The sequence below is a fragment of the Alligator mississippiensis genome, chromosome 4 (assembly GCF_030867095.1).
Source record: "Alligator mississippiensis isolate rAllMis1 chromosome 4, rAllMis1, whole genome shotgun sequence".
In the NCBI taxonomy this organism is placed as follows: domain Eukaryota; kingdom Metazoa; phylum Chordata; order Crocodylia; family Alligatoridae; genus Alligator; species Alligator mississippiensis.
The window spans coordinates 41,419,769-41,440,052 of NC_081827.1; the positions used below are offsets into that span (position 1 = coordinate 41,419,769).

The window sequence follows — 20,284 nt, forward strand, 5'->3', positions numbered from 1 at the left end:
AAAGACATGCAGTCTTTTTAACAACCTGAAAATAAGGTTCTTCTACCAGCCCTATCAGTTTGTTGGATTTATCTGTTTCAGAAGGATGTTAGACAGAAGGCAGAACAGGGTAGCACCTTAGAGACTAACTGGTTCAGAGAGGCATAACCTTTGCTCTAAACCAGTTAATTGAAGGTGCCACTTTGGCCTTCGTTCTACCTTATTTCAGACTAACATGGCTAACCACTGCTCTCTGCAAAAGGATTTTGTGAGCTATAATTCACTAATATTAGTCAAAAGTATGTTAAGAACCTTGAATGAAGGGCATTCCAAAACAGGAGAAGAATAATTAACATTGCACATATTTACAATACTACTCTTCTTTAATAATTTTGCCATCCATTAGAATATGAACTGCATTTTTTCTCAAGAAATAGAACAGAAAAACTGTTGACTTTAGGACTGAGGAACATCACTTAAAAAAATAGAATGTGTTGCTCAACATCCTATCTTCTTTAGTACTAGTCTGCTGTAGATTTTGTTGACCTAAGTTATGAAAGTATTCATCATCATGCTTAAAATTGTACTGTTTGTATTAGACTGATGCATTTATCTATCTTGTGTTTTGACCCTGACTATAAGATATAGCTATGTCAAAGTTTTGCAGATTCTGCATAACATATCAAGAGCATTTCTATAATGCTTCTAGTATCCTTGCCAGAGATAGAGAGTCTGAGAGCAGCAGTGGAGGGTCCTTCAAGGAGATGTCACTGTCTCATTCAGGTTTGGCTAATTCAGTTTACCAGCAGTTGGTGGACACACTTCTCAGTAGTGCTTTCAAGAGTATGATGGAAGTGGTTAAGATATACTCTAGAATTAGTCTTTCCTGTCCATCCCCAAAGTTAAAACTCCCAACTCAGCTGTCTTCATCTGTCCCAATTCCTGCAATGTCCTCCTCTCTAACCTTGACAAATGTAATCATGTCCTGCATTCAGAATTCTGCTGTAGGGATAATTTCCAACACTGTTGTTTTGACCATGTCACCCTTTTGTATTTATCCCTCCACTGACTCACCCTTATCTTTTGCATCAAACATCAGATGCTTGTCTTGACTTTCAAAGCACTTTACAGCCTATCCCGAATCTTTTCTATTATCCTTCATCTAGTATTAAGGGATCAAGTCTAGCCCATACCTGCCTCCATTACCCACCTGTTAAATTTTCCCAAAAATACTTTTTTTATTTCTCCCTCACTGCCCATACGGTTGGGGAGGAGTTACCTATAAACATCCATAAACCTATGTCAATAAAGCTTTCCCTCAAATCTCTCCTTAAAACTCTCTTTTGCTGATACCTACAAAACTTGACAATAGGTAGTTGACTGATGGGCTATAACTGGTACCTATTGTAGTGACCAATATTTTCTCACTGTTTTCTTCTGCTTCCATGTCTGTCAGTGTCCATCTGCTGTTTCTTATCCTACATTTAGAGTGCAAGTTCTCTGGGGTATATCTTCCATGTATATTGGTGCTGTTCTCAGAACAATAGGGTTCTGCCCTGAAAGGTGTTACGGTAATTCAAATGTTAAAAAAAAATAATTGAAAAATACTGAGACTATTTTGTCAAGAATACTTCGTTCCAACCAGTTGTACTGTATTCATCACTTTCATAGCACTGAATTAATCCATTACTACACTTCAGAAATGGCCTAACAGTTAAGAAATTTTAAATTAATAGAAATTATTTCTTGGCTAAGTTATGGTTTACTAACAAGCAAAATACTGTATTAAGGACAAGAGAGAAGTCAACACATTAACAACATAAGTGTTATATTTGAATTCATTAGCTGTGTGACAAATCACAACATTAAATATAGGGGCCCAATATCTGCTTCTGACTTATATCAACATTACTCTATTGAGGTCAATTGAGCTTCACCAGTTTCAACCAGCTATGGATACAGCCCACTAAAATTGATAGCTTTATTGAGTAAGCTGTTATGAAAATACGCAGAGAGAAAATCCTTAGCTATCTGACTCAATTGAATGGAAAACTTCTATATCTACACACTTAGAATTGTTCATTTTGTATCTACTGCCCATTTGTGAATGTAAATATGGGATTTGTTCATGCAATTTGATGTGAAGTTAGTACAACATAAATTTAGTTTCATCTAAGTCAAATGATAACCTTGCATAGGTCTTCATCTACTTTGAGTTATATTGGTTTTGTGGGACAGGAGTGGGAATGGGAAGAATCTGATCATTATTTGAAAGGGAAGTGACTCTGATGATTGAAATGTAAGTGGTGGAATGCACATGCTGTGAAAGGACTAGCTGAATCACTGGTATGTATAACTATAAATTGGGGGAAAGAGTTTGGAGTTAGGAAATAAGATTTATCTATTAAACTGGAAAGAGCCTGGTGCTAAATATGAATTAAAATGTTACCTACACATGTAAGAATTTGTTCATTAAACATTACAGAATTATTCTTCAAAAGTCATATTTCACTTGTACAGTCTCAATTGTATGCCTGTACATGATTGCCCACACTATTAGCCAGATCCTAATCAACCTCATAGGCATTTCAACAGGACTTAGGTGGAATTTAGCTGCTTGAGTCATAAAGAGTGATCCCAGTTTACCTGCTGGATTCATTAGGTGCCTCCATTTTGATCCTTACTTGCCAGATCAATTAGGTGACTCCAGTTTAGCCTGAAAGATCCTTACTCTTGGATCCCTTTCACTCGGGTTAGTCACCTGTCTAACTCCTTTCTAAACCTGTTTTGCTAGGAAGCAGTATAGGCTGAGGGAAGCACTCTAAATAAAAAAGGTTAAAGTCTCAGGAGAGCAGATTGAGGGTGGGGGTGGGGCTGGTTGGCACATGGTGGGGACTCTGTCCCCACTCCCCAGCCATTGCTGACGGCAAAGAGCTGGTGGAGAGTGGGGCCAGGGAGAGAGGCCGTGCTGGCCATTCAGGGATGACCAGTTGCTTGGCTGGGCTTAACATTCTCCAGCAACTTGTTGTGAGCGTTCCCAGCCTGCTGGCCTCAGCAAGTGCAGGCTGGCTTCATGCCCCATCACAGAAGGGCAAATGTGAGTTCTTTTCACTCCAGAACTAATTTAGGGTACGTAGAGAAAGCCATGAGAGTTGATGCGAATCTGCCTTGGGCTTTATGTACCTGGCCTTTACGTCTAGTGAGTACATTTTAAGCAGCCATTTCAGAATGGCGTGCTATGGTGTGAGCTTTGTATGTCTGCAGCCACAATGTGTCGCATGACCAAGATTGTAGGACTGGGTTCCTATCCTGAAATCAGGAAACTGCTGCAGTAAATAAATAGTCAAACTCCCATTGATTTCAGTGGGACCAGGACTTAACCACTGATATTTACAAAGAGGAAAGACTTAAATTAACTGATTGACATTCGTTTTCTCCTGAAAGTCACATTTACCCCCTTAATTCTATTCTTGCGATTAACTTCATCTTTCTTCCTAGAATAGAATTATTTCTTATTGCACGTATAAGATCAGCAGTACTCCAGTAACTGTCATAATCCTGGACAATACTGATATTAAAATGCAAGCCAAGTGGAGAAGATAAGAATGTTTCGAATGAGCAAAGTCAGAAAGATGCAAATATACTATTGACTGTTTCTGGTATATATTTTTTGAGAAATTATTGTGTTAAAAGCAAAACGTGGTTTATCACTACTTAAGTTTTTAAGCTTTCTGAAAGCTTCACAACACAAACAAAGCAGTCCCAGTGAGCACGGAAAATCTTTGCTGTGTGGTACTTAGAGCTCATAGTACAGTGGTAATTCATATTTAATTAAACACCACCCTCAAGTGTTTGCCTCCATGGGAAGTCATCAGGTTAATTGCTTTTAACTAAAATTATTAAAACTAGAACTCTGAAACTATCCACCCAAAATGGGGTAGGGATAAACTGAGGAGCTTATTGCTCCACAGTTTGGGAAGCTCCTTGGTATACGTCTGTATGTGTGCCCAGACCTCAGTACATTGAGCCAGGTTGCAGCAGCCCTGACTGGCACGGGACCCTGGGGAGTTAGCCTGCCAGCCTGGGGCTGCTCCAACCAGGCTCAGTGTGTTGAAGACGGTCTGACTGGGGCACAACGGCGCTTCTATGTTGGGCTCGCTGGCAGGCAGTCCTGGCACTGAAGTACCCTTATTGCCATCCAGGCAGTCAGCATCTACACATGCACTGCTGCACACAAAAAAATCTTTGCAGCAGGTAGTATAAGTACTTCCCTGCTGTAGAGTTTATTATTTTTGTGAAGCCTAATAGAGGCACATGTATAGACACTGAGATGCTTGCTGCACAGTTAATTAGACAACTACACAGTAAACATCTTGTGTAGATGTAGCCTAGGATAAATAACATAAAAAGGAATTCCCTGAGCAATCATACTCTGCCCTGCTCATTCTAAAAAGAATAGATGTACTTGCAAACTATGAATATTGTCTATTAATTATATACTACATTACATTAAGGAACATTGTCTGTATATTACTTCCTTGGCATATTATATTGTCATATTATTTATCAAGCATAGCTATCATTTTTTCCTAATCGATTGCAACTGCCAGAAAAGAAAACGACATTTCACAGAATATTTGCAACAAAACAAATTGTCCTTCATGTGCTTTACTGATCTCCAAGCAAAGGTTTCAAACACAATGGAAATATAAAGTCAAATGTAAATTACTGAGAAAATATTCAGCCATGGGAGGCAACATTGAGCATCTCCCGTGCCCCCCCCAAGCACACACAATTGTAATGGTAAAGCCAACAAGAATAAAAACAAAGAAATTGGTGGCCTGTGTTTGGGCTTGTATGGTGCATTCTGCAGGGCATTAGAGAAATATGCTATTCAAACTGAGATCTACTGAGAAAATGGACTTGCATGAATGCATAACAACCCCCCCCCAACCCCCCCTGATTTTTAAAATTCTTTTTGGTAATAAGTATTACATATCGTTAGTGAATGTATTACTCATAATTTCCATTCCAAATTAAAAAATGTGTCAGTGGTGTCACTACCACACGCTTTCATATCTTTTTCAGCTGTTTTTGCAGTAGAGGTAAGGGAAGTATTTGTTGTTGTATGTATATAATAATAATATTAAAAATATTGTGTTTAGCAATATTTTCAACAATTTAAAGAATATTTTCAATTAGTACAAATGCTGGGAAAAATGGGAAATTTAGAAAATACATAATTTTCAAAATTTCAACACAGTATTTTTCAGAACTGGAATTTTTTAGAACAATAAAAAAAGCACATAAATGACCATATAAGGAAAAGGCAAGGCGAAGGGAGTGAACTTCAGAATCCTCATGTTTAATGCATATGATACTGCACTATAAAATGAAGTATATGCAACTACATTCTCTGTGCCCCTGTCAAGTTTATGTAGTACCATGTCTTTATATAGAATTTTACAAAGATGTTAAGGGAAATTTGTCAATATTATTCTTGCAGACACAAAGACAAGGAAACACAGTTATCATTTCATGATTAAAAAACAGAAGCCATAACTTTAGGTAATACACTTCTGTGGAGTAACCTTTCCAAACTACTGAACAAGATTATTCTGGGGTAGACCCAAGGAGGTCCAATGGCCTTAATGAACTATAAGTCTGATCATAGATATGAAAACTGTGCTCTGTTTGCACCTTACCCCAACCCAAGGTCTTGATGCGAAGCTAAAGTCCTGACCTGCTTCACTTCTATGTGAATGGCGGAGAGAGAGAGAAGATGCCCCAAGTCAGATGAAACAAATACCTTCTCTCTCCTATGCATTACCATTCCCAGATAGTCTAAGTTACAGGGAATCCGATTAGATCCCATCAAACCCTGGAAGGTCACTGCCACCTGCAAGTATTGTGACAATTGTAATTTAAAACCCAAAGCCAGACATTCTGGATGTTAGGTAGAAGATGAAAAATTCCACAAAGTAGTTTGCCAGTAGTTTTGACTGTTCTTGGTTCTATCATAGCTGCTGATGGAATTAACATTTCCATTTTACTAATGGGAAAATTGAGTATAAGTAATTTGTTCAAGATAAGAATCAGTGTCAAATCTCAGATCAGAATCAGGTTGACCGGTTCTCAGTCTTAAGCAAATTCTACTGGTATATCTTGTGCTGGTTAATCTTTCTGTAGCTCCATCTTCAAATAACTACCTCACCTACCTACCTGAGATTAAGGACATCTTATTTTGATATATTTTCAAATTTCATGAAGTGTAGGTATCACTGTGACTATTTTACATCTAGTGAAAGCCAGATATAGCGATAGCAGGTGTTTTGCTTAGAAGGGCCTATGAGCTAGTGGATTGGCTTACAGGAGATGTAGTTTTTTATCCTGGTACAAACAGTGACATTGTGTGTGACCACTTCTCTTTTCCATTTTCTCACATTCCAAATGAGGACAAGTGACATGCATAGTGATATTTCATACTGATGTGTTAATAATAATTATATTTGATTGTTTTAATCAAAATATTCTTCACATGTGCATAGATTCATAGATGCATAGATTCATAGATGTTAGGCCCGGAAGGGACCTCAATAGATCATCGAGTCCGACCCCCTGCATAGGCATGGTTTAAGGCTGAAATATATTTGAACTTGTGTGGTGAAGTAGAAGAATAGATAGAGCTTAAAATATTTGTGAAGCTCCTGTCAGAAGTCTAGACATGACCATCACAGCAAATTCCATCTATGTGAAAATATCAGGAGGTTGGGGTATGGGAGACATTTCAAAACAGCCATGGAAAATTTGGTATTGGAACTGACTTGACACTGCCATGGCAGTCCAGGTCCTTGACAGCTTTTTCTCTTTGACTGTTTATATTCTGGTGGATTGGTTGCCCTTGACTTCTTTCCTGTGTTCAGTTCCCATCTTAAATATTTGTAATTTCAGCCTGTAAAAACACCCATCTTGTTCCTAGATACATAATAACTAGCTAGCAGGCTGAATCCAATGAACATCATATTTAGGCTCATAATTAATTAAATTCTCATTAGTTGAACCAGTTTCAGTTTAATTTGGGAGTGTAATGGTTCAGATTACTTGGTTGGACAAGGTACATTAGAGAGTTTAACTTGTACTTTGGGGGATATATATGTATAATAGAATGTTAAAAGCTAAATATAAGACTAAATTGCCTTAATTTATTCAGTTGCTTTGCTTCACCAGTGAACCTTTTGTCAGAAAATAAATAACTTTAGGAGCCTGAGACAAACTGAGCAAGACTTAATAAGAGCTATGGATGACATTTGAAGTCTTGGTCATTTTTATATATCTGAATTAAAATATGTTTTAAAAGGTATATGAACTGATACATAACACCCTGGATGCTTAAAAGATAACATTAGCCTTTTTGTTCCATTTATTCTATTAGAAGATGATATTTATGCCACAAAAAGATTATACCAAGGTATGACTTCCTTAGTAGTGAGTAGTCCCTTATACCAAGGTATGACTTCCTTAGTAGACTTCCTTAATATTTAGTACTGTATTAGCCACTTCAGTGTGATATTACACTTGAAGAAATATTTTCCTCTCATTGAATAATTCTTGAGTAAATATCACATTTTGAATTAATGCTTTTTAAAGTTGAATATCTGACAATCTCCCATATGTAAATATTTGAAAGCAAGATTTTGGGGCTTTTAAGTATTTTTAGGTATAGCCCTGATTCACACCCTATAGAAGCAAAAGCTTTAGACTCTGTACTTCCCATGGATTTGCACTAGCTATCATAGCTGTCTATCCAGCTTCTTGGATTGTCACTGATCATTAATACATATGAGTAAGTTCAGAATTTTGCCCATTGCCATTAATAATGGAAATTACTGGGGTTTTGTTTTCAGGAATGGTTCAAAGTGCTGTGCAGCATATTAATAACATTATTGGTTACTCTGCTTCAGCTTCTGAGTGCATTGCTGAGTAAATTAGTTACTTAATAGCTAAAAAGAATATGAGAGCCAAAAGCATGAATATGCCTGTATTGTGGTATGCAGAGATCATGGCTTGCATTAACCCAGTTCTCACGTAATTAATTTTCAGTTTTGCTATTAGAGATTAAAAGACACATTTATTTGTAGTGTTCAGATATGGTTGGCATTGTTTACTCAGTATTATTAAATAGCATTCAGTCTGTGCTTTAAGGTTTTAGTTGCTATCATGAGCTCAAGGGCTGTAAATTAGAACAGATTACAACTCTATCAGGCACAGATCTTGTACAAAGAGAATTTTTATGCCTGTTTAAATTTCAGTAATGGTACATTCTTACAACATTCTGATTAATTAAATCTAAAATGAAGGAATATTTTAACTTAAATTGTTGTGTACTCTGTGTTATTGCATGGACAATCTTTAAAAAATTGAAAACGGCACTTTATTATGTAATGTTTTCTCACTAAGGGAATGTGCATCATGGACGCACATCAGCCCATCAAGGACTTTTTTTTCAAAATTCAGAGGCGCTGCTAAAATAAAGTGAATGATCATGTTTAAATAATACATTCTGAGCTAGGCCTTTCTGAACCCACATAACATATGCAACAAAATATGATGTATTTAAGAAAGTATTTTTCCTTGACATACATCACATTGTAGTTTAGAGCACTGAGCAGCTGTCACATATAAATCGAGGGAACAAAAATGAGCATATAAGAAATTAAGTTTACGAAAGAGGATTTAGTAATCTGAGTAACACAAAGGCTTCTGATTTCTTGGTCATTGATGGTGGGACAGCTGTAGAATTGATTGCCCCATACACTTTAATTTTGACCAATGTAGAGTACTCCCTTTTTTCTTCTTCCTCCTCTCTTCTTGTTGCCTTTCTTATTTTTGTTATTCAAGGACTTTGTTTTTTTTAAAAAGTGCCTAAAATTTAGCTAATCTAAAGTTAGATCAATTTACCTTGTGCTTCCGGGTGATTTTGTGATTTTTCAAAGGCACTAAGGCCCCCGGCAGATATCACATTTATCATGTGATTGATGCCAGTTTCATGCATTAAATGTGAACCTGTCAGATGTTAAAGCAATTTATCTCTTGATAAAAATGATGAAATCATCTTAAAGAAGTTTCTCAGTGAGTGGGGAATTTCTTCGTAGCGGGTAAGTATTCTGCATTAATTTTCACATCTGGCACGTTACTTAGACCCTCCACTACCACGCAGTGCTTTGGTCTTCCTCTCCAGTCTGAGGGAGTGGGGGAGAATAGCCTGCCCAGTGGTGAGCTGTCAGGAGGGCTTTCATGCAGCCCTGTCCCTATCGCTATCTAGCAGCAATAGAGGCAGGGAAGCTATGGGGGTAGTGGGGACTGACTGGGGTCAGAAACTCCCCAGTCAGCTTTTGCTGCCCCATGGCATCTTGCAAGCAACCCTGGTCCAGAGCTGCCCATCCACAAATTAATGTGCCCAACAGAGCACCAGGTACAGTGTTGCACCATGGTGGCAGCTTTTTCTTGGATTCAGGATATGCCAGTTGGGTAGCAGCCTGGGATCCAAGAAGCATTTCCCAGTCTTGGTCTGCCTGTGCACCCTTTAAAATGATGTGTTCCAGGGTGGGCTGTCCTTGAGGGAAATCCTGGAGACAGGACAGCTGTCAGGAGTGCTCAGAGGTCAGTTCACCAGCTCCCCCAACTGGTAAAAGTTGGTAGCACTGCCTCCTGTCCTGTGTTTTTTTTTTCTAAATAGGGATGTGTAGTAGGCTTGTGTAAAATGGCTAGTACTCACTTCAGATTCAGATTCGGCTGATTTGGGGGACAGCGATTCGATTTGGTAATTTGAATCATTGTCCCAAATTGATTTGGCCGAATCTGATTCAGGGATTCAGCCACCGCTGAATTGGCCAAATCTCTGAATCAGACAGGCCCCATCCCTAACCTGCTCTCCCAACCCAATCAATGGCTGCCCTGCCTGGCCCCAGCGTCCTGGCACTTAAAAAAAAAAAAAAAAACACAAAAAAAAGCAAAAAAAAAAAAAAGCCCTGCATTCACTAGCTGCTGCCAGCCACTGAGTGTGGGGCTTTTTTTAAAAAAAAGAACTGGAATGCTGGGGCTGGGTGGGGCAGCCATAGATGTGGCTGAGAGAGCAAGCGGGGGTTGGGTGTGCTCAGGTGGCTGGGGGAGTAGGCAGGGGATGGGGCCTGGTGGAGGTCTCCCCATGGTCCCCTCCCCCCTCCTTCAGTCCCCCCCACAACCTCCTACTTATCAGTACGGAACCTGGGTCCAGTTCCTTGCAGTGATGAGCGGGGACTGCCTGAATCGCTGAATCTCCGAATCTTTCATGAATAGATTTGGACCTTTTTATTGGTCTTCCGATTCGATTCAGATTCGGAGATTCGGCCGCCAAATTGGGCCAAATCTCATCCGAGCTTTGCACAGCCCTAATGTGAAGACTGGGAACATGCAGCTTGGCAGAATATGCCACTTTTCAGATTTGCCAAAAAAAAGGAAAAAATCAGAATTCCCTTTGCACAAGTAAATGAGCATCTAGAATGGGCCAATGGTGACTAAATATATGTATGGTGGCTTAGTGGAATTTTTAGAAGCCCTAAGCAGATAAGATACATGGTTCCCATTTAAATTAATTAATTCAATTACATGAATTCCCTTAGGCACTTGTGGAAAATTGATCCCTAATCCATATTTACAAACACACATAAATGGCTTGCTTCTCAAAGGGTCTGAACACTCAGCAGCTCTCTTTGATTCTGTGAAAATTATGGGTTTTGAGCACTTCTGAAAATTTCAACTATTTATTGGGGTACTTCAGTTTGGAGTTTGGGAACATGGTTTCAAATGCACATTTCTGAAAGTCTTTTCATAGATATTCACACTCATTTTTTGTATCCTAATAACTTTTGCTATAATTAATTGGTTTAGTGTTACATTCAGGACAAGATGCCAACAATGCTATTAATTCAAGACCAGAAATAAAACTTGAAATACATGAATCTCCTGCAGAGGTTAGAGAAGCCAAAGCCATTTTTATATTCCCTTTCCAACTGAAAGTTTTTGATTGTGTTGTAAAAGACTTTGATCACTGTGAAATGTTCTGGGTTACATTATTACATTTATATCATATAAAATAATATTAAAAAATGCACAAAGTGCATAGAGTACTTCAGGTAATTGGTACCCATGGATAAACTAGATGATCTAAAGCCACATGACTTTTCAGTCTCTTATTTTTGTGCAGTAAATTTTTGCCTCCATTCTGTGTATAGTCTTGACCCTCTGGTACAAGGATGTTAAACTCATCTGGCTGGAAATTTGGCAGCACCTGGGAATTTGGTGGTGTCAGCATTAATTGCAGTAGCTCCTGGAGCCACATAAATTAATTCTGTCACTGCTTACTACTACATTTCCTACCTCATGGCTAGATCTGGAGCACAGGCCCAGAAAGCCGTAAGTTGGGACAAGCACTGTATGCTGATGGCTTTGGGAACTGTGGCAAACTCTCAGCCCCATGGGCAGCCCCGCTAGCCAGATGATGTGGCTCTGGGGGCCAAATCTGGTCCATGGACCATATCTTTGACATGCCTGCTCTAGCAAATCTTGCTGATAAAGATAAATAGTGCTCACATTCTTGAGTACCCACTGGAGAGGACCGTGAATGGTTTCTAGCAGTCTTTGAGGATACATGAGCAGAGTGGGGACAAATTCTGCAGGTGTGGGAGAAAGCTGGAGGACTAGCTGCTTTCTGTACCATTGTACCCCTCCCTAGACCTGCAAGAAATAACCAAGAAAAGTTATGCTGAGCCTGTCAGAATTAGTTTCCTTCTACTTATCTAAACTATTTCTAAAATATTTGATAACTATGTATCTGTCTCATCTGATATGTTTTTTGCGATCTGCACCACTCAAATATAGAGGCAGGAAGGTTAGGGCAAAAGAACCAGCAGGGAAATCTGCAAAATTGTTGCTCCTATAGAAGGTATGACACTTTATGGCCTTGAGTAGTGTTTCTCAACCAGTTAGACGCGAAGGTTGTTTAGGTGGGGCTTCAACTCATTGCCCAATTGAAAAAATCAAAGTTGTTTGCACTTCAAATAAATGAATAAATGGATATCTCAAACAGTGGGGTTTTGTTTTTATCATGGTGGGACCAGGGCTTTTTTTTGACAAAAAGGTTGGTGGAACGTAAGATGCAAAAGGTTAAGAACCACTGGGTTACAGGGCCTGGGTTGTTTAAAGTAAAAAAGACTCCATAGGGTTACAAGAGATGCTTGGATTTAGAGGCCCTGACCACTATCATTGATTGCTGGAGAGCTACTACTTCTTTCTTCTTAGGTAGAATAATGCAATGAAAATACCATAATACATACATACACACACAATTTCTGGCATCTTGCTCTTAAATATGGGGCTGCTTGGAGTTCTGAACTTTATTACATTAGTCTAAAAAAGTCACTCCAGATAATTGGGGATAGATAAGATGAGAATGGGAGATACAGCATTATAAAGCACCCCCCCCTCCCCAAACTGTAAATATTCAGTATTTCTTATTTTAATATAAAATGTTTGAGCCTTGAAAAATTATTCTGTTTAAGATAATTTCAGTCTTAACAGCCTACAGCAATTTAATTTATTTTACTTTTTTTTTTCTTTTTAGGGCAAAAAACCAAGTTTGCTCACTCAGTGAGTCCTTTCAGAACATTATGTTGCCAGTGTATGAATTATGTGTTGCATAGTTTGCTTGTCAGATTCACAGGAATGAAAGCTATAATATGAATCATTATTGATGACTTTCTTGAGTTGGGAATTTATTATCATTGTTGCCACTGGAACACATAACCTGTGAGACATTCTAATGTATTTACCAGCTGGTAGGGTTCTGATACCTTTTACTGTAAGAGCAGTGGGAATGGCTGGATAAAATTTTGTGAAAGAATACATAGCTGTAGATTAAAAGGAAATGGTAATCACTGCTCATCTCAACAAAAGAAACATAGTACCTGAATGCTGTATCTGTCAATCTAGCAATCTGTCAAAATACTTATTATGGTAAAGGGGAACATATAGCTAAGTATCTCACAAGCTTTAATGTATTTGCCTTCACAGCTGCTCTGTGAGATATTGAAGTGATATTTCTTATCCTTTAGTTATCACTCAGAATTTATAACATTTTTTCTTTTATTCTAGCAAATGAGTCAGGTAGCACCAGAGCTGTTATAGCACAAGGAAAGCCATAATATACATGAATATTTTCTGAAAGCCTCAAGTATTTTCAGGCTACATGAAGGCTACTGTATGCAACATGAATTTTCTTATAGCTTATGAAGACTGATCTTCAAAACTATTTTAAACAATACTCTAGTTTTCCAAAAAGTATCTTGTGAAACCTACTACTAAAATGGGGGATTTACCTAAATAGGATCTGTAGACTCAAGGTTTTGTTCAAACCCATTAAAGCTTGTTCTGCCTATATATATCTTATTTATTTAGGCTTTAAAGGTGCATATCTGTCCTACTTTCTGACTGACTTCAGACTAAAATGGCTAACAAACCCAAACCCATTAAAATCATTGATATGCATTGACTATGGTGGATTCTGCATCGTGTCCAGGCATCAAATCTAACAGGGAGAAAAAAGACAAAGGAAAGGATCCATTTCTGAATTCATAATATAGTCTTATCCCTGTGGATCACATAATATAACCTATGCAACACATAATTTCATATACTGTCAACATCATCCATCTTCTTATTAGAAAACTGGTTGTATGAGTGTGTTTGACTCATTATTACACTGGATTTGCTCTCCTGTGTTACAGAAAAGAAATGAATTGGAAAGTCATCATATTACTGAGAAGTGGAGAAAAGTGGCTTAACTCCATGATTCCCTATTTTGAAAACCTCACATGGTAGTGTGTTGGGAACCCAGTTACTCTGAGGAACCAGCGTGAGCTTGGAAACAGCTGTTATACACTATATTCCCCTCTTTTAAATTTGAAGAAACATTGCTGGGAAAACTTAGTGTTCAGACTAAAATTATCCTCTTTGTCATGCTGTGCCATTTTGTTTTCTATTGGAGGAAACCAAAAACACCCAGGACCCACAATTATTGTTTTTTGTATTTGCAAATCTAACTTGTAAATCCCTCAAATGTGCCACTTTACAGGCAAGTACAGATAAAGATAAGTCCTCTGTCCTTCACAACTCAGAGTATAATAAAGAACATGTACAAGGAAGAAGGGGCGCGGATGCGGCACAACACAAAGGGCTGGATTCTGAGACTTGTACTGTAAACAGCTCTATTTAAGTCAGTGGCATACTAATTAGAGTATGGCACTACTCAGTACAAGTAGAGGTGGATGGAACTGGGTCAAAGTGACTGAGTGCTGAAGTTAAGTAGGAATCTTGGTAGATCTCTATATTTTTCTATTTATATTCATTTTTATGGGATGAGGGAAAAGCAAATGAGTGAAATATCTTGATGTGTTAATGTTTCATTGTTAAGAGATCAATATATGGACCATAAGAAAAAGTCTTCCCTGTTTGCATAAACCATTATTTAAACCTTTAAACATACTTGAACATTCACAATTAAGGAGATGTCTCTTTACATTATTAATCATAATGTAGTGAATATACATACTTAGTTATTTCTAGAAGGAAAATATGCATTTCAAATAAATCTTGAAAGGCAGAAAAATACAAACATTCAGGTTCTTGGAAGACATGGCGTTATATCTTAACAGAAGAGGATCCTTTCCCTTGTCGTTTTTGCTCTGTCAGAATTGATGCATGAGGATTTTAATCTGTGTTTTTATTGCACCAGAAATTAATTCCAAACCCACATAATCTTATTTCCTAATTAAATGTTTGAGAACTGTTGGTATGTATATTTGCATGTGATTAGCTACTGAAGTTGTGCATGCAGGTCTTTTGCTTTTAAACTAGCCTGGAGTCAATAAATCTTTTTACAGATGTCAATTTGGTCAGCAGTAAAGAGGTAAATAGAAACTAATGACACTCATCAAGTCCATGGCTTGAAAGATTTATTGGGTACAATCATTTAACACTTTCATAAAGTCAATATAAGGGAAAGAAACAGGTTTCTTATTATGGTAAACTGCATTTCTACTGTCAGCACATAGTGATTTATGACAAACCTATGGCCAGGATTAGGATATTATAAATGGAGAAAAATGGAAGGCTCATTAATTTTTTATACCTACAGGTAGAAGACATGCAGTGGGCCAATAAAGAACACATTCATCCAGCATCTCTCTGCAGCCTTCCCTGTAAACCTGGAGAAAGAAAGAAAACAGTAAAGGGAGTGTCGTGCTGTTGGCACTGTGAGCGCTGTGATGGGTACCAATACCAAGTGGATGAGTTTACCTGTGAACTGTGTCCTTTTAATAAGAGACCGAATGCCAACCGTACAGATTGCCAGCTTATTCCCATAATCAAACTGGAATGGCATTCTCCTTGGGCTATTGTGCCTGTATTCGTAGCTATGCTTGGAATTATTGCAACCACCTTCGTAATTGTGACTTTTGTCCGCTACAACGACACCCCCATCGTCAGGGCCTCTGGACGTGAACTTAGCTATGTGCTCTTGACTGGGATTTTTCTCTGTTACTCTATCACTTTTTTAATGATTGCAACTCCGGATACCGTGGTATGCTCATTTCGACGGATCTTTTTAGGACTTGGCATGTGCTTCAGTTATGCTGCCTTGCTCACCAAAACAAACAGAATTCACAGAATATTTGAACAAGGTAAAAAATCTGTCACTGCTCCAAAGTTTATTAGCCCAGCTTCACAGCTGGTGATCACCTTCAGCCTCATATCCATGCAACTTATTGGAGTCTTCATCTGGTTTGCTATTGATCCACCACATATCATAGTAGATTATGGAGAGCAGAGGACACTTGATCCAGAAAATGCCAGGGGAGTTCTCAAATGTGACATTTCTGATCTTTCACTAATTTGTTCCCTGGGATACAGTATTCTCTTGATGGTCACATGCACTGTTTATGCTATTAAAACAAGAGGGGTTCCAGAGACCTTCAATGAAGCAAAACCCATTGGATTTACTATGTACACCACCTGCATAATTTGGTTAGCTTTTATTCCAATCTTTTTTGGTACTGCACAGTCAGCAGAGAAGGTAAGTTGCGATAATATTGATAATCAAATATTAACCTGTCTTTATTTTTAGTTGCTATATTTATAGCACTACATTAACTCAGTCTTATAAATAACCAATTGTGAATGTCTGTGAGCACAAGCTCCAAGAATGTTAAATATTGGAAGTCAATGGAAAGATAAATTGAAAATATATATTTCTTTGAGTTTGTAACAAGATTTTGCATATGGATTAAAAAAGCCGTAATAACTAGGCATTTTCTGAACATATATTTAACTTAAATGGCTGTTTCTACTAATGCTTATTATTATCCTTCCATAAGGCCCCAGCCTCATGGAATTAAATACAATAAATTGTTGTCAGCTACAAGAGATCTGATACAAACTGTTATATTTTGAAGTGTAGGAAGATCAACTTACATTTGTCAAAAATAATGAAGAAGAATGTCTCAGCTGAATGAAAGGAAGTACTTTTACCTGTTGGTGGTACATGCAACAGAAAAAAAGAGAAAGGAAAATGACTAATATATTAAGTATTTATTTTATATAAAACATTTAACAAAAGCTTAGCTAATTAACTGTCAGCTCATTGAGGGAGTTAGGCTTTTGATAATGAGCTCTTTTGATGAGATATTCAAAGATCACATCTTCCTTGTTCGGCTGACAAGGTTCTTTTCTGATATCAGTCGGGGGGAACCATGTACAACATATCAGACATTTAACTCTACCTCTCTCCATTCTAATTGGAAGACAGAGATAAATATAATCTACATGGATTTATTTCTAGCTGACACTGAAAATGATGACAGGTCATCTAGGAAAGAGCAATAAAAACAAATCAATCTCCAAATGTATTTAGAAATCCTAAAAATATAATTACAAAGAAATAAGGCATGGATCCCCAAACATGGATCCTTGCTGGTCATATGAAACCTTCTCTTTCTCCTTCTTCTGCCCCCGCAGCTTCCCCCACCAAAAAAAAACAAAACAAAAACCCAGCAAAAACAAAATATTCACACAGAAACAAAGAAAACCCCAAACCCTCAAACAGACAGACAGACAGACAGACAGACAAACAAACACAAGACCTACACAGTATAAAGAGCTAAACAGACTTCCTGAATAGTTCAGCCTGCCACAGTCAAGAGCTGTGACTTTCCATGGCTTGCACAACCTTATCCACAGGGGGAAAACTGCTACAGATATTTATGGAAAATGGAGCACTAAGCTGGTGGCACATCTATGGAGCAGCCTATAAAGATGAAAAGTTCTGGGACTTTAAACTGAAACAGGAAAACATATTTAGCTGATAAATATCTGCATGGATTTGAATTTTGATTTTCAGGTAGGTTCAAATCAGAAAAAAAGAGAAATACAGTGCTTTTCATTTGAAGAGAATGGTGCCAGCTCATGCCAGGTGGAGTTTAGTGGTGGAGGGCATCTGTGCCAAAACAAATGTATTTCTGGGTAATAGAAAACAGAAATACTACTTTACTGGCAGTTGCACAGTGACTTTTAATTTACAGAATAAGTTCACATTTATTTGAAAGAAGGGGTGACTCATTCTTGACCTCTAAAGAAGAAAATAATAAACACCTCTGTTTGGCTTTTTATGTGGAATCCCAAAGTGAACATATAAACAAAGTAAATCTCCTAGCTGTTGGCACTAAACGTAGTTAGTTGTTGCATTTTTTTTTAAATGATGGGTTATTCTTATTATTTCTACAGTGCCGTTCAGGAAGAAAAAAACAAAACAAATTAAAATGCTAATACAGTGGTATTGCAATTCAAATAATTATTTTTCCAGTGCTTCTACTTTTTCATATATAAAAACATATTTCCACTTTGATTTTTATGGGTGGCATCACAATAGCTTACACACACACACAGTTAAATTATTTATCTAAATGGGATAAAAATGTAATAAATATTGCTCACATGTATAGAAATTGCCTAAATATAGTGACACTAAGTTACTTATAGTTTTCTTAGTTGATAAGAATTTTTAAAAGGCCAATTGTAAAACAAGCTGATGCATTATAAAATATCTTAATTGTAATTAGATTATATAAACTTGCTTTAGTCTATCAAGGAAATGAGTGGAGACAGTAAATGGTGGATTTTGAGGTTCTTATTTACCTTGGAACTTGTCTGGAGATGATACTAAAGTCTTTAAATTATTAGGCCATAATGCTTAAGTTTGTTCAGAGAGAATCTACTTATAAATCAGAAAACTTAAAGTACTGTGTAAGAGCAAAGGCTGCATTCTTGAAATGCTGATAGTAGTAAACTTTAACAAGTGTACTTTATACCCTAGATCTATTCCCATGGGGGAGGTATTTTAATGCACCTGTATCTCTAGACACAATCCAATCCTTTCCAATAAACAACTGTTGCTTCAGCTTCTCTAATAGTGAAAATATTCTGGGGTAGTTCCATATTCCCATATATTGCTTGTACCTATAACAAACAGTAGACCAGGATGCCTGTGTTTTAGAAAGAGAATGCATACCTGCAAGAATTAATGAGATTACCATTTAGGTGAAAGCATTTCAATAAACTGTTCATCTATTTCCATGATATTTGTGCAGATAAACAGAGAGATGAGGCAATTTAAGAAGTGTTCTTTTTTAAACTAACAGGAGAACAGATCCAGTGTCCATTGATGTCAATGGAAAGGCTCCCATTGGTAGGTCAGTCCCAGAGTAGGAAAGTATCCAAGGAGTTTTTAGAAAGGCTGAAGGGAAGTTTAAGAGGGTATTCTGTTGCACAGAATTTAGGGCTCCATCCATCACCTCTGTAATTAAGCATTGACATCAATAAAACACGGCATTGGAGCTTCAAGTGTGTAAATAAGCACGTCACTGAATCTGGAGTCTTAGGGTAAGTACATATGTTCAAGAAGCCTGTGGCAAAAGTGCTGTAAGTATATTGCTTTACTGAAAACTCTAGATTATGTTGGGACAGAACTGAAAACACATGTGCTGTTTGGTGCTGGAAGCTTGGAGCCTGCCTGCACAGCTGTGGCCAGCAGCCTGGGGAAGCTCCTGAATGCCTCCCAGGAGCCTGTGGGAGTAGCTGAGCAGCCAGCCACCCCTGAGTAGATAGCAGTGCCCCTCTCCCCAGCCCCACACCCGCTCAATGGGTGGGGAGGGGAAATACAGCCTCTCTGCCCTGTGGACTCAGCCTGGCCCCCAACCAAGACTTGTGCCCAGATGCTGGGGTGGCAGGGGATGGGTTCTGCATGGCAGAGAGGCTCTGTTTTCCCAGCTGCAGCCAGGAACCTGGGGAAATGGAGCCTCTCTGCTATGTGGACCCAGCCTGTGTGGCTGCTGGGAGAGAGACTCTGGACTCCTTCCCTTGCAACCCCCCTGGCCAGGCTGCAGCACACTGTTGGGCTGGGGTGGCTGCAGGGACAGGAACCTTCATTCCCCCTCCCTTGGCCAGGTTCTATGGGGGCCTGGGAATGTCCCTGGTGCCCCTGACTTGGCAGTCCTGCGCAATGCTGCCTGGAATGGCGGTGGTCATGCTCTAAGTGAACCCTTGATGGGATCTGGCACAGACATTCACTAAAGCGCTCTGACAGAAAGCTCGCTGTCAGAGCTGTGAATGTCTGTTATGTTACAACGTTAGAGTGCTTTCTACCTGCTTAAAGTGAGACAGGTAGGGATCTACTTAAGTGCGTGGAGGGGAAGTAAAAATCACAGACTGCTTGCAGTGCCTGCAGCTATTTTCAGGGTCTTTTCATGGCAAGCTCCCCCACCGTTGATTGGCTGAGGGGCCCCAGCAGAACTTGCCCCACACCACTGATTGGTGGAGAGAGGTGGGGCCGCACAAAAGGCAGCCCTCTCCATCAACCAGTGGCAGAGGGAAGCGGGGGCAGCCACCACCTTGGCTGCTGCCCTTCAAGCGGGAGGCTTCCCCTTCTTTGGCAGGCTGCAAGCCTGGGCAGCAGCAGCCACTGGCTCCCATTGGGGAGCCAGCATTTTATTTTTAGTAAGTATTTGTTGGGGCAATTCCACAAAAAAATTACACAAATTGAGTGGATCCCTAGAGACAGATGTACCTAGCCTAAATGTACAAGTCTCTAGATTGAACTCTCAAGTGAGAGAGGCATTAGAGATTCAGGAAAAGAAAAGGCTTGCATGTTTGAATTTACTAA

General features: G+C 38.6%; 1 protein-coding gene and 1 long non-coding RNA gene across 5 annotated transcripts in view; one reads left to right on the plus strand and one right to left on the minus strand.

Annotated features, from left to right (window-relative positions):
- Positions 1-20,284, plus strand: part of GRM8 (glutamate metabotropic receptor 8) — a 583,772-nt gene that overhangs the window by 489,292 nt on the left and 74,196 nt on the right. For all 4 annotated transcript variants that reach the window (XM_006266273.4, XM_059725916.1, XM_059725917.1 and 1 more), the window contains one exon: positions 15,209-16,144. In XM_006266273.4, the coding sequence (XP_006266335.1) occupies positions 15,209-16,144 (936 nt within the window). The remainder of the gene's footprint in view (positions 1-15,208; positions 16,145-20,284) is intronic.
- LOC109284212 (uncharacterized) lies at positions 15,010-18,387 on the minus strand. Its single transcript, XR_002091581.2, has 3 exons — positions 18,262-18,387; positions 16,543-16,599; positions 15,010-15,278 (listed from the first exon to the last, which is right to left on the minus strand). It is a non-coding gene; the product is annotated as an uncharacterized LOC109284212 (long non-coding RNA).